Genomic DNA, 14,397 nt, shown 5'->3' with positions numbered 1-14,397 from the left:
CACTGGATTTTAATGTACTTTGGCCTGGATTGGGGAGTCTGTTTTTTTATTTTTATTATTTTTAAAGTTATCTTCATTAAAATATACCTACTATAATTTTGTGACGTCCCCATGTAATAGTTTGTTACATATTAAAGTGTCTGCTTTTCCCATTGTTTTGTAAGAGGTTAATGTTGAATTGTCAGCCTTGTTCTGAAATAATTCCGTCTTCAAATTTCAAGCAAAGGCACAAGTTTTTTTGCTTCTTTTCTGGATTGTCTTCAGTATTCTGCATATTAAGGAAAAATAAGAAAAAAATCAAGATTAGTCCAACTGATAGATTAAAAGGTGAGGTCAGGACTGTTAGAAAGTCTTGTCTCTCTCTACATGACATTTTTTCCAAAGTTGTGTGTAAGTTTTGGGAGAAACATCTACTTTTTAAAAAATTATTTCTGTTAAGTTATCATCTTTAAAGATGTCATCTGCACTGTTATGGCTTTGATGGCATCTTTTACATCAGAAATTCTATGTGTCCCATGATTGTCTTCATCACTCCTTTTTGAATGAAGGAATAGGAAACACAGACCTTTATTATCTTTAATTCAATTAAATCAGTTCAGAATATAATGGTGATGCAATTCTTATGCCACATTGTGTTTCAGGATTTCCCTACTAACAGAGCCACGGCAAATCCTGTGAACACACACACAGCTGGGGAAGGTAAAACTTCGTGGATACAATCATAGATGGCAGCCTGTGCATTGTGCTCTGTTTAAAGCATCCATCAGCATAAGAATAATGTCAGAAAAATTCTCAACAATAAGTGATCAAGCAGAATTAAGCAGTTTAGTTCTTATTCTTAAAATATATGCCTATCATTGCAAATTTTTACTTTGTCCTTTTTTTTGGATTAGTGGTAAATGATTATGGAATGGTACATGTGGCTTCTATCAGAATGATAGAGCATGTTTTGTAGGAATAGAGCAACTTTCTGTGAAATGTTTAAGAAAAGAGCAGATTTGATGAACACAAGGCTAAATGATAAAATTCTTTAAGAGTTTTAGGAAATTTTCAGAATCAGTGGATGAACAGCTGGACAACTGCAGATACCAGACAATGTGAACATCTAGAAGTTGGTGGGAACATTCAAAGAGGTTATTAATGACCCTTAATATTAATTACTGAGGAGAATTCCAGCTGTGCTCCCATTGGGCTCCTATTTAGTGTGTTAATTATGGAGCTGGGAAATGGGAACAGCTCCTTCTCCACTGTATGGAAGCTTATAGACTTTCCAAGGGCAGGGGGTGACTGTTCTCATCCAGTTTGTCACAGCAAAATTTTACAGGCTTTGGGCCAGTTTACAGGCTTTGGGCCAGTTGTATCTGTAGTAGTTCAGATAACTAAAAGATTCTGTTCAGTTCAGGAAAATAGTGATGCACCTGTAGGAACAAGAGCAAAAAACTCTTAATTAAAATCATGAATAATTATTTAAAACTTAATGAAAGGGAAATATGTGTAGAGAAATGGAACCTACAGTATTGCAATTCTAGTGAAACTGGCAGGGAAACAGTCTCCTTAAAAAGCCAACCAAACTAAAAAAAGCTCAAAAACCCCTAAAGCTTTGACTCTTCATAGGAAAACCTGTAAATTGTTTCATCTGGAGGCAGCAGTGGTTGGTCTTGTGGAATAAAGAGTTGTCTTTCAGAGGAGTGAGGAACAGCTGCAGGGCAATGCAGAGGTGAGGTTAATTGTAGTTTCCAAGTATGAGGAATTGTAAATAGGATGCTTGCAGTGAAAGGATGACCCCTACATGCAGAAGCAGAGGCTTGCAAAGTCATGATTAGAGCCAAATTCAAGGAAGAACCGTTGGAAGTTGTGATACAAATTCTGTGTTGCAAGGGAGCAAACATGTTTGTTTGTTTGAACAAAATATTCTTAACACCTCTCTGCTTTTATAAAATATGGCCTGGTATTATTAATGCCAGGTTAATACAGTGAAGAAAAATAACAAAAAAATAGATACAGTGAAAAAAATTTATTATTTTATTATTTTCCTGCAAGATATGTGATTAATGTTTCCTTAAGAAGGAGCAGAACTTGAAGAAACTTTTTAAAAGTTATGGGTTTATTACTAAAAAGGAGGGTCACTTATGTAAATCGATCATATCTCCATTAATCTAAATGTCTTACACAGTTATTACGTTGCTAAATGTAGAAATTTGCATCATTTTGGGGGAAAATATAGAGAGAGAATGCAGAGTGTAGGATCTGCACCGAGGACCTGATTTCAAATCCTTTGGTTTTTCTGGGCTTGCAGTGTGACCCTACATGAACCAGCCTCCCAGCAGCAGGGAGCTCAGAGGCTTTGATCACGTCCAGAGCTGTGAGATGACTTTTATTAGGAGGTGCTGAAGAGCTGTGTGAATACAGAGCCAATTGTGGGAAAATCTACGGCTGTGCAGAAGCGATGTGACAATCTTTTGGTACAGATTCCTTAAAATCTTCTATTTCGCTGAGCTTTTTAGGAAAACTCCCCTACCTTGACTGTAAAAGTCATTCAGTGGAAAAAAGCATGCTTATATAAATAATGCAAGATAAATTGTTTGAATGTAGGAATTTCATGTATGGCTGTTTAAAGCAGCTTTCAAGCACTTTATGAGCGCTGATCTTGGAGTAAATTACTTTTCACATCGTTCCACTCCTTGTATTTATTAGAGCAGACGAACAACCCTATTTTTCATCCTTCCTAGGGATAGAACTCCCCAGTTCACCAGGCTACTCGTGGAGAAGCAACCATTTGAATTTTAGGTGTTTTAAGGATTGGACATTGTATCTAACACCCCACTGGAGTGAGGGTCTACTCAGTAGCAAACTTCACCTGAGTGTTGAATGGTGGGGGAGCCCAAACAGGCACTCAGAATGTAGCTGGAGATGTGTGAGCCTTTGAAGTAGAATTATTTTTCTGAGCCACATAGTAGATAAAAACGATTAGGACACTGCATGTAGCTTTGCACAGGATTTTGAAACACGTTATCGCTTTCTGGTGAAAGTAGAAGCAGCTGCAGGTGGGTGTGGGTGGAACCTCCCTGTTCCTCTGCCCCTTGCGCTGCTCTTGCACCTTCCCTGGGAGCTCTTGGTGGCCTCTTGGATTTCTGGAGGCAATTTGCCCTCACGTCTAAGTCAGGTCTTGGTGTAGGCTGCTGCCTCCAAGACTGAGCTGGTTAATGTGACTGAAAAGTGTGAATCAGTCATCGCCTTTTTTTAGCTTTCCCGTTTCTCTGTTGGGGCACTCCACGGGCTCTGACCCTCTGGCTCTGTTACCAAGGTAATCCTCCCCTCCCCAAGGCCTTTTCCCTCCTTTCTTGATGGTTTATGGTTAGAAACCTGAGTTTGCATCGTGGGCTGCTTCCGTTTAAGAACTCTGTTTAGCTGAGGCCAAACCAGGATCTCACCCCACCGTGGAGGTGGAGGGTTAGCGGAAGGGGAGAGGGCTGTGAATCCAAAAGGAAGTTGAGAGCCTAGAAAAGCTCAAATTAAAAATTCCCTGTGGGGTTAAGCTTGAGAGTGGGACCTAAAGGTTTAGTTTTCAGCTTGTTTTTTCCTGCCTAAGTTTTAGGAAAGAAGAGAGAAGAGTCACATTCATGATAGAAATAAGCATGTCAAAAAGTTGATGTTCAGATGTGGAGATAGATATTCCTTACACTCCTCCAAACCATCCTGCACTGCTTTTTTTTTTTTTTTTCCTTTCCTTTTTCTTTCTCCTTTTTTTTAAACAAGGTGATGGGAACTGCCCCTTTGAACTCCTATTGTTTCAGCCAGATCTGCTGGAGGCTGTTCTGGGCTGTCATTGACTAATGATAAGTGCTTTTATCTGCAGAAAGGGATGTTCTCTATTCCCTCTTCCACTGCACTTTTACTCCTCATTGTTAGTGTGTGTCCTCTTAGTATTTCCCCTTTATTTCCCTGCTTTGCAGTTCTTATGCTTTCCTGCTTTTTGCCCTTCTGTCTCTATTTGTATTCCTGTGTTAGCAGAGACAGAGAATGGGCAAATGGGTTGGGAATAGTGCTGGAAACCGGGATAACCCTGGAGTATCAGAGCTCTGGCAGCTACACTTTACAGCTGCTCAGGTCAGAGCACAGGTACATCTGCATTGCTCAATACTGCAGATAAATGTAAGGTAACAGAATCTCTCAGCTATATATAACACCAGGTATTTATACATACATACATACATACATACATACATATATATATATATACACACATATATATGTGTCACTGCAGCCCTCTGCCAGACAGGTCAGCCAGGTTGTGAACTCACTAGGACTGCGTGTGTTTTTGGTATTTCTAATATCTGAATTAGTTGGTCCTGTGCTCCAGTTTATCCTGTACCTGTACAAGGCAATCCACAGCCAGTTTGTGCGTCTCCAAACGCTGTTATGCTCTGAAGGCAGACTCGAGGGTACAGTCATTACATATTTAGATTTCCAGCTCCCAGTGAAGCACATAAACGTCTGTGAGATCAGTGAGATTGTTTCTGTGTCTGTCTCAAGAGATTGTGTATCCTGCTGTAAGGAATTCTGGATTCTGTCTCCGAGCAGGGAGGTGTTTGTTTTGACTTGGTTCTCAATCTTAGGATGTGAACTAAGGAATCACAGACTGTTTTTTCAGTTTCTAACTCACCCTAGACCAGTTTGTGTCCGTGCTGCTGCTGGAGGGGCTGCCCTGCCCTCCTTCTCTGCTGCTGAATTGGGAGCTTGGCTTGTTGCCTGTGCTGTCATCGTGTGGTTCCAAAGTCAGGTGGGGGGCTGAACACTTGTTTTCCTTCTGTAGGATTAGTTAGTGGCCCACCAGGTTATGTTCTTGGTGTAATCCACAGCCCTGTTGCCCAGGGCAAAGGATACAAACGTACAGGAAGAGCTGAGCTGGAAAGTCAGATGGGTTTAAAGTGTGTGGAAGTGCCCTGCTAGCCTGGACACGGGGACTGCAAGTTGAGGTGGTGACAGATGGGGTAGAATCATTTGTAAAGCACTTTTTTTTTCTTTTAATACTCCATGTAAATGCCTTGAAGCATTAGGTATTGTACATTTATTATTAAAAATTTAGTATTTTAAATTTAGTATTTTAAATTTACTGTTTGGAAACATGGGCTAAATCATTATTATCTTCCCTTTTGACTCCTCTCAGCTTACTGATTTTCTACGTTGCTGGACATCCTTCTTACACTAATGACACTATTTGCCTTCCAGTAGCAAATAGATGGTTGGAAGTACAAACTTAGGCTGCCAGCACTGCCAATCTAGTATTACCACCAGGTTAATCCTACAGCTTTGCTGTGAGTCAGGAAGAATGAGTTTTTACTTCATTCAGTATGAAATGCTTAGCATCTGCCCTTCATGTCTGCACTGTTCTGCATTGCAGACTTGAGCTGGACTCATAACTGGAGGCCTGCTCAAGACTGGCAATGTTTCTATTTCTAAAAGATTATCAGTTTGCTTCAGCAAAATGTTGCTTTTGCTTATGTAGATTTAAAATATCTTTACTGTTACACTGGAGTTTCAGCAGAGAAATGAGCTGAGCTGTCACCTGGGAGCGGCTTTGACCATGGGAATGCAGTCTGTGCCAGTCACAAGGAGAGTGGATCTATTGTAGAGGAAAACATTACATTGTGGTGTGACAGACAAACAATTCCACGTGCAGAATAGTTTGCCTTTGTAGAATGTTCCAAAAAAGTAAAGTCCTGCTGTGTGAAAAGGTTGGTGATAGGGGTGGTGTGGGGTCAGATTTTTTGGTGACTGTTATGAAATGAAGAATTCCACTGATGCAGAATCTGGCTCTAATATAGGAATCTGCTTGTTCCACTTGTTCAAGTAAATGCTTGTTAGCATTTACTAAAGTAAATACTTACTTTCTTTACAGATAGGCTTTTAAGACAAACTGCCTGAACAAATGTTCGCACTGAACGTTACTGAACTGGATAGAGACATTTCTCTGTTGCTGTATTTAGGAAAAGCTAAAAAGCTTTAAAGAGACATTTTGGCACATGCTCAAGGTGGAAAACAAAGTTAGGCAATAGAATTCCTTAAATATATTCTTGAAAAAAGTGTGGAGATGGTTTCAGGGTTAGGACTGCAATGTCTGTACACTTCTATAGCAGTATTATTACAGCACTATTGACATAGTTTCCTTATTTAACAATATCAGTTTTAAAATGTAGGGTTAATAATCACACTCAGCCTGTTGAAAACAGGTGAAAAGCAGAGATTAAGTTTCACAGAAGCTTTCTGCTAAAAATGTTTCCTTAACTCTGCAGTCATAAAATCAGCAAGTGAATTTTTATTCCATGGGATTTACCCCGAAGAACAATCAGTACACGTTTCTGAATTACAGAGGCTGGGACTCAGACAAGAAATCTCATTTCCCATTTGGAAGAGGAATGGATTGGTTTCCTAAATATGTTGCTGAGCATTCAAAAAATGACACTAAGTGGTCAGTATGACAATAAATGAGGAAAGAGAAAAATTAAGCTCTTTATGAAAATAGTAGTATCAGTCTAGTCTAGAAGGTAATAGGAAAGGAAATCTTTTACTTACATCTGCCAATGTTCTCTCTACCATAATATGCTTTTATCTTTATATGAAAAATATTATGGGATGCCATTATCCTCTGCTCACAGAGGTTATCTTCCTCCCAGGTACTGCACAATCCAAGCCAGGTGTAAGCTATGAAGCAATTTATGTTTTCATTGGAGTGCTTAAAGCTGCTTGTTTGAGGATTATTTGGTCAAATAGTTGTAAGATATTCTTAGCATCCTGTCCTTTATCCAGCTGAGCAGTCCCTGTTCACCTCTTTGGTCTGGGAAGTTCATTGTAGATATGTCAAGGAAGAAATATTCTATCTATTCATAAACACACACTTGGGCAGGTAGCTTCTTTTTAGTCTTGTCATTTAAAATTGCTGTTGCAACAGCAGCTGGAGGACTGTTGAGGAAAATGCATTAATTTGACTTGTTTTTACTTATTTGCTGTTGTGGGGTAGATTTTCTTGCAAATAAAAAACTATCTTAGGAGTTTTTAATAAGGCTTTTTCTCGTATATATCTTTTTGTATTTGAAAGCATTGCTCACCCTTTTATATTGAGTTCTGAAGGATATTTGTTTTATTTTGTAGTAAAGGTTGAATCTGAGGCCATGTTCTGATTGTAACAACTGATTGTCCAGGTTATCTTTGGTATCACCTGTGTGCTTGTCATCCACTGAAATTAATTTGCTTTTGTGGGCTTTGGATTGTGCTACAGCTTTGAATTTACTTTTTTATTATGACAAGTGTATGTTTGAGTACTCATGGTAATAGTGGGGAAAAGTGAGCTTATTAAAAAGAAAGACCATGTGACCCATTTGAAAGTGTCATAACTCATATAAATTATTGACTAGAATAATTGTCTACTTCAGACTTATTTTTTTTGAATCCAGAGGCCAACTGGAGTGTCAACCATCCTTATATAAAAAGGAAACGGGTTCTGAGAGATGAATAAATATTGTCTGCTGCAAAAAAGGGCTTGGCTCCCACATCAGTCGTGTTTAGAGCAACCAGAAACTGTCTGGCAGTTTTCTTTAGTCACATCTGGGTGACTGACATGAAACCTAAGGATTTTTTTGCAGAAGGGTGGAAACTGAATAATAATGATTGTAGCACACACTGGATATTATCAGATATTTCTGTCACCGAGTGTTTGCAAATAAGAAGACCTGGAGGGTGGGGTTTGTACGTGATTTATAAATACATTGATTAAGGAGTTCTGATCTGCCTCTCTTTGAGCAAATATTTTGTCACAGAATCTTTTGCAGCCTATGAATGGGTTTTGCAGAGACTTTAATTTCGATTGATAGTAATCAGTCAAGACATTCTCCTGAATAAAGCAGCAGAGTCTATTTTGTAGGTACTAGATAATGTTGCTGAGTCCTGAGAATGCACCTTATTGAATAGAGCTTTACGAAGTGGATTGTGATTCAAGGAGCAATAGCTGAATATCTTTTGATTGTGTTCACTTAATTGCGGTGGTGGAGTATTTATTTATTTATTTTTACGTTTTATTACCTAAATTACCTTGTTGGTTAAACATAGTTTTCTGGAGAAAACAATTTAAAACTTTTGGAATATTGTATTCTGAGGGCTTGACTTGAATCTCACCTAAGCAATGTCCAATGTGATACTATTGGATTATCTTTCCCTGTTGGAGTTCTCATTGGCCTTTTTTTTTTTTTAATTTTCATTTTAAAATAGAGGTAAATATTTAAACCAGAGTTACTTAAAATGAACATTTTTTCATCAAACTTTTCTGTCTTCTTGTTTTTTATTGACAAGTTAGTTTACATGTGGCTTTGCCTGTCACGAAATACCTCTACAAAATCACTTTCCAGCTCAATGAGGTGCATTTGTTGTCTCTTACAACCTGACAGCTGGGCTTCTCTGTACCTGGAATTTCAAAAATGAAGTCAACTGTCTAGAAAATTGCATAAAAACCTGAAATGGAAAAAAAAAAAAAAAAAAAAAAAAAAAAAAAAAAAAAAAAAAAAAAAAAACAAAAAAAAAACCTGACAGCAACTTGCTGTTGCCTTCATTTTAGGCCTTGTTTAAGCTTTTAAGTCTCAGGTGGTCTGGAGAATCCTTTTCGGTTTTAAATGAGTTCTGCTCTTTTTGATGCAGCATTAAGAAACGCTGAAAAACGTGGGGAAATTCTGTTCAAAACCATGAACAGAGCTGTTGAATTTGTTTTATTCCACATGTGGGTAGGCTGACCTTTTCTGGCAGCCAAGTGCCCACCAAGCTGCTCCTCCCTCCCCATCCTTGACAGGGGACAGGGGGAGGAAATAGGATGGAAACCTCATAGGTTTGGAAACCTCAAAGTCAGGGCAATCATTTGCCAATCACTGTCACAGGCAAAACAGACTTGGGGAAAATGATTTTAAAATTTATTGCTAATTAAAATAGGGTGGGATTGCAAGGGAAGAAAAGGGCAAAATCTAAACCACCTTCCTCCGCCCTGAGTTTTTACCCAGTCTCCACTTCTGGCTCTTCTGCTTCCTTCTCCCACTCTGAGCAGCACAGGGGGATTTTGGGGTTGCAGTAGGTTCATGACACTCTGTTAGACACCAGGTCAGTGATTATTGGGTCAGAACCACCTTGTGGGGAGTGTGTGTGTGTGAAAGGGGAAGGGATAGGTGCAACCTCACGGAGGTGGGGATGGCGTCACGTCCCTTATGGCAGCCCCTGGAGCCCACACAGGGAAACTCTGGAGCAGCTGCCAGTCAAAGGCAGCTTGGGAAAACTATAACACCCCACAGCTCCTGGAGCTCCTCACCCAGCTCAGACTGGGGCAGTGAGGATGGTGCCCTCACACCGACCTGGAAGCCCAGAGTGGGTGGTGGGTCAGAGGCCCCGACTGGAGGGGTTGTCCACAGGGACCAGAGCAGATAAAACCTCAGGCACGTGTTTGCCTCGTGTCAGAGCCCTGCCACTTGGACATGTGAGAGCTGGTCTTCTACAAAGTGTCAGTGGTAGCTCTATGGTCTGTCTCTTCCTCTTTCTCCTTTTCTCTTCTTGCCCCCTCTGCTTCTCTTTCTTTGCTCCTTTCTTGATGCTCAGGGTGGCTTGGAGCTGGAGGGATTGGATCTTGACTTAAGCGTTGTGGATTTGTTGGATCTTGACTGAAGAGTCATGGATTGGTTGGATTTTGATTTAGGAGTTGTGAATTAATAGTGTATGCTGAGTCAGTATTGTGGTGAAACATTTTTGTGTAGCTTGTGTGGTGTCCTTTTGAACTTTGGCCAAGTTCCCTTGTTTGCTCCTCTAAATTAATAAAGAGATCCATCGGGAACAAGTCCGTGGTTTATTCTCTTGACTCCATCTTGAGGTATTAAAAAACCCCTATATCTCTATTAAAGTAAAACTCCCTGCCAAGCCCATGAGCCAACAGCTCCAGGGGCTGGAGTCCTACATGCTCCCCATCCTTCCTCACACTTTTCCCGTGCACCAGTTTGAATTCTGTCTCTTTGGCTGCGCTCCTTCAGGATAAACCTGCTCCCTGCATGCACCCTCCATGGGGTGCAGTTCCTTCAGGACATATCCATCTGCTGTGGTGTTGGAGTATCTGTTCTTAAGGGCTACAGGAGGAAAAAGAATCCTGAATATAAATGTTTAAGCCCTCAGAGAGTACGGCAACGGTGCACCTGGGAGTTCTTGGGAGTAGAGGAACACTAGCAAAATTATGGAGGTTTATTTTATATGTGAATGTATATATTTATTCTCTAACTAAATGATATGCAGTATTTGGATATTACACTAATAATTTTCATGGATGTTGTGTAACTTTGTCTGTTCCAGGGAGTATGACTTCTGCAACATCACCTATCATTTTGAAATGGGACCCCAAAAGTTTGGAAATCAGGACTCTCACAGTGGAGAGGCTGCTGGAGCCACTCGTTACCCAGGCAAGTATCTTTGACTTGTTTTGCTTCTTCCCTTATCCTGATGCTGTATTTACTCATTTCATGTAATTATCTTAATAATATTTGATGATAAAAACGTGAGCAGTTTTTGTTCGTGTTCTCTGGTGGCAAGCTCTGTTCAAACATGTTTGGGAGCTCTTGTTCTAAATAATTTATGGTCTCAAAGCTTGAGCAGGAATACAGTAGCAACAACTATTTACTTAGGTCTATCTTAAAGCAATTTAGAAATTCATGAAACAGTCAGTCTAAGACTGAGCACATGCTCCTGGTTTGTTATTGCACCACGGAAGACAGATTCAAAAAAACCCAAACAAAACCAACCAACCAAATTGCAGAAACCCTTAAAACCTTTTTCATTTCATGCTGCCATCACTGGGAGGATGTAGAGACCTGGTGCCTTTCTGTTCCTGAGCAGTATTTAAAATGCATACAGAAGTCATTTTTCTTCTAGGAATGCTCATATTAAAAATGAATGTCAGCTATCCCCATCTGTCCATCCACCTGGTACTAACAGTTTTCTTGTAGACATTGTGGATCTTGACATTGTGGATCTTGACATTGGTCTGCAGGACAGAAATGCAGGCCTTCACTTGAGTGTGAGAACAGACTTGATGTCTCTGTTTTAAGAATAAATCTTCTTTAATTCCCCCCAAAAATGATGTATCTGCATGGTTCCTCTGCTCCTAAAGTGAGTCACTGTGTAAAGAAATGACACTTAGTCTTTTTTCTTTGTTTTTGAAAAAAGAAAAAAAAAAGTTATTTTTCCACAAATTATCCTGAACATGAAAGTCTCTAACCATGTACACATATTACAGACTCAAAGGCAGAGAGATGTTTCATTTCATGTGATAACATGGTAATTAACTTTCATTGCAAACCTTCATAACTTTGCTGTTGATATGAAAGACAGATTAAAATCCTGAATTCATTGTAAAACTAGCTAAAAATGAGGTTACAAGCGCTCAGTTATTCTGATACCAGCATTGGTAGAGCATTTGAAGCTGCTGTGCACCACAACCTATTGGAGGATGAGCAGGTTACTGGGTGTTCTGCGAGGGAATTTCGTGTTTTCTTTTCACTTTGTTTTCCAGCAACTTGCCCAGAGAAGAATCCAGCAGCCAACAAGTTAAAATGCCATTGTAAATTCTTAGTTTCACAACCTGCTTGGATTAACTGGGCTTAGCTAGGTTTGTGTTTGAAGGAGTGCCTCAGCAAGTTTAAATCAGGAAATTACAAGCTGAACTACAAGGCATGGTTTTCTTCAATGATGACAACTTCGGTTCTCAAGAGTGTGTTTTGATGAGGAAAAAGGTATTTCTATTTCAGCAGCTTGTCAAGAAGACTAGAGAAAATAAAATGCTGTCAAGAGAACTATTGGGTTATTGCTTTATTCAGTGTTTATGAATATCTTCGTTCTGATTTCTTCTTTTCATGGTTTTCTAGATAATACGAACATATAAACCCCCCTTTTTGAACATGTAGTTTAATTTCCTGTATTAGAGAAATAAGTAGTTTTACTTATTTCCCCGTACTTTAATCCAGTAGATGTTTGACTAAAGCATGTTTTGTGTGAGCCACACAAACATAACCATGGAAGCTTCAAGCGATGAGAAATGTGTTACCTTCAGATTGTGTTTATCCGTTGCATTTTCAGCCTAAGTTGTTCAGCTGCTCTTTCTGTTTTTCTCAGATAAGTTAACGATGATCCCAGTTTAAGGGCTTTTTATTTTTTGCAATGCCTAAAATTGCATTTGCAGTCTGGTCAAGTCAAGAATAGTATCTCGTTTACCCCTGTTTGGGCTTCGATGGCAATCTGCCTGTGCAGTGACAGCCTCCACAAGACACCATGTGCACGTTCCACGTGCAGAGATTTGGATCTCCTCAGGAAGTTTCAAAGCAATTTTCCTTCCTAAAGAGAACATCTAATTTGAAACTTTATCGTGGCAAATAAATAAATTAATCCCGTTCATTTCGAAGTCTGAAGTCTGCTTGTAGATTCATGTGTGTGCTGCTTAGCAAAGAAACCATAGGGATGGGAAGTTCTTCCCTGAGTCATTAAATATGGGTCACTGGATAGAAGAGAGAGATTTAATGGCCCAAAATGCAACAGAACTTTGCTGCAAAAGTTCCTGAGCAACCAGATCTGCCTTTGAAGGCAGCCCTCCTTTCACAGAAGCACAGAATCATTTAGGTTGGAAAAGGCCTCCAAGATCATCGAGTCCAACTTTGACCAATCCCCGTCTTGTCAACTGAAGCACAGCTCTGAGTGCCACGTCTGGTTGTTTTTTGAACAATTCCGGGAATGGGGATTCCACCACCTCCCTGGCCAGCCCCTTTCAATGCTTGACAACCCTTTCACTGGAGAAATTCTTCCTGATGTCCAGCCTGAACCTCCCCTGGCACAGCTTGAGGCTGTTTCCTCTTGTCCGGCCTCTTGTTCCCTGGGAGAAGAGGCCAATCCCCCCCTGGCTACAGCCTCGTGTCAGGGAATTGGAGAGCAGTTTTGACCAGGAGTTTGGAGTTGATGACATCCCGAGTCCTGTACAGCCAAAATTTGCCCAATGCTGTGATTTTTAGCACCACCAAGAGAAATTCATACTTTATTTGGCATTCACACTTAAATATTCAGAGCACCCCTCTTGTTCTCCAAGCTGTGTATGATTTTGGGGAATGCTTGGAAAACTGGAAATGGTTGTACACAAGTCTTAGAACTCCAAAAGTGATAATTTAGTCTTTGTTATCTGGGGGAGTGTATTTGGGAACTGACTCTGAACTCGGTGTATATATAGGCACAAGACTGACAGATTTTCAAATGGTGGCAAATCAACTGGCTTCTACTGAAATTTTGGAGAGTATTACAGAAATGTGATGTGAGTTTGAAAAAGAACACCTCAGTGAGTCAGGAGAAGAGAAAGGTGCATTAAAACTGAATCTTAGACAGGCTCATTAGTGTTCCAGATGAGAAAATATGGATAACCTAAGAATTGATTTAGAAGAAATTATAACACAAGGAGGTTGTCTGAACTGGAGGCAAAAAAAAAAAAAAAAATCCTAAAATCCATTAACTGATCGTGAGAACACATTAGAAATGACAGAATTGCATTTATTCTAGGAAGCCCTGAACTAGGAAACTAATTAAAACTTTTGTCTGGCTGTCAGAGGTGTAAGAAGACTGGAGCTTGCTGGGGTACTCGTGTTCCCAGTGCTTGTTGTCATGGTTAAAGAATAAAAGATATACCTTCCACATGTCTTTCATCAACTTGCCCTTACTGAGATTTTTCTAAGAAATACGTGATTGAAAAAAAATATTAGAATTTCTGTTCTCAGCAATATTGAAATTGATAATTGAAATGTGTTTCTTTTCTCTGGCTTCAGTGTCACAATTAGCTGAAAGGATAAGGTAATTGTATTCATTGCTAATTTTTTTTTTCTGAGAGTTTATAGTAGTCAACCTTTATTTACTATAAATCTTAAAATTTTTAATTCTATGAAATTTTTATAAGGAAGTGTATAACTAAAACATATTCACAAGGGTTACAAGAGTAAGGGTTACTGTCTCTTACTCTCACCTTCATGCACAGTAACTCAAGTGAATTGTAACTTTATTTTTTTTTTATTTGCAAATTTATTTGTTTTATTTGTGGATGGATTTTATAAGAAGAAAGAATCACATTTTTAGGAATGGTTTAACTGCAATTTCATGATATTTTAGGTATGGCTGAAAAATAAAACTTTTGGAGCCCATAAGGAGGTGGGATATATTTTGTTTTTGTTTCTGGTGGTTTTGAGTGCTAATTAAATACAGATATGAATGCAAATTATGTAAGTTAAGGAGAGAAAAGAAAAAAAAAAAACACACAAATAAATCTCAACTATAAACCAGCAACATCCATGCAATTATTTTTTTGGA

The 14,397-nt window shown here is 39.2% G+C and overlaps 1 protein-coding gene across 1 annotated transcript in view; it reads left to right on the top strand.

The window, feature by feature from the left end:
- The window catches only part of LOC120324874, a 62,606-nt gene extending 50,420 nt beyond the window's left edge, over positions 1-12,186 (top strand). Inside the window, exons 4-5 of the mRNA XM_039389536.1 lie at positions 10,363-10,469; positions 12,178-12,186. Coding sequence (XP_039245470.1) covers positions 10,363-10,469; positions 12,178-12,186 — 116 coding nt within the window. The remainder of the gene's footprint in view (positions 1-10,362; positions 10,470-12,177) is intronic.
- The last annotated feature ends 2,211 nt before the right edge of the window (positions 12,187-14,397 follow it).

Source organism: Pipra filicauda, unplaced genomic scaffold (assembly GCF_003945595.2).
Source record: "Pipra filicauda isolate LSUMZ 115617 unplaced genomic scaffold, ASM394559v2 scaffold739_size121030_pilon, whole genome shotgun sequence".
Taxonomy (NCBI): Eukaryota; Metazoa; Chordata; class Aves; order Passeriformes; family Pipridae; genus Pipra; species Pipra filicauda.
Note: the sequence above shows the minus strand (reverse complement) of the source record. Positions and strands in the feature narration are given on the sequence as shown.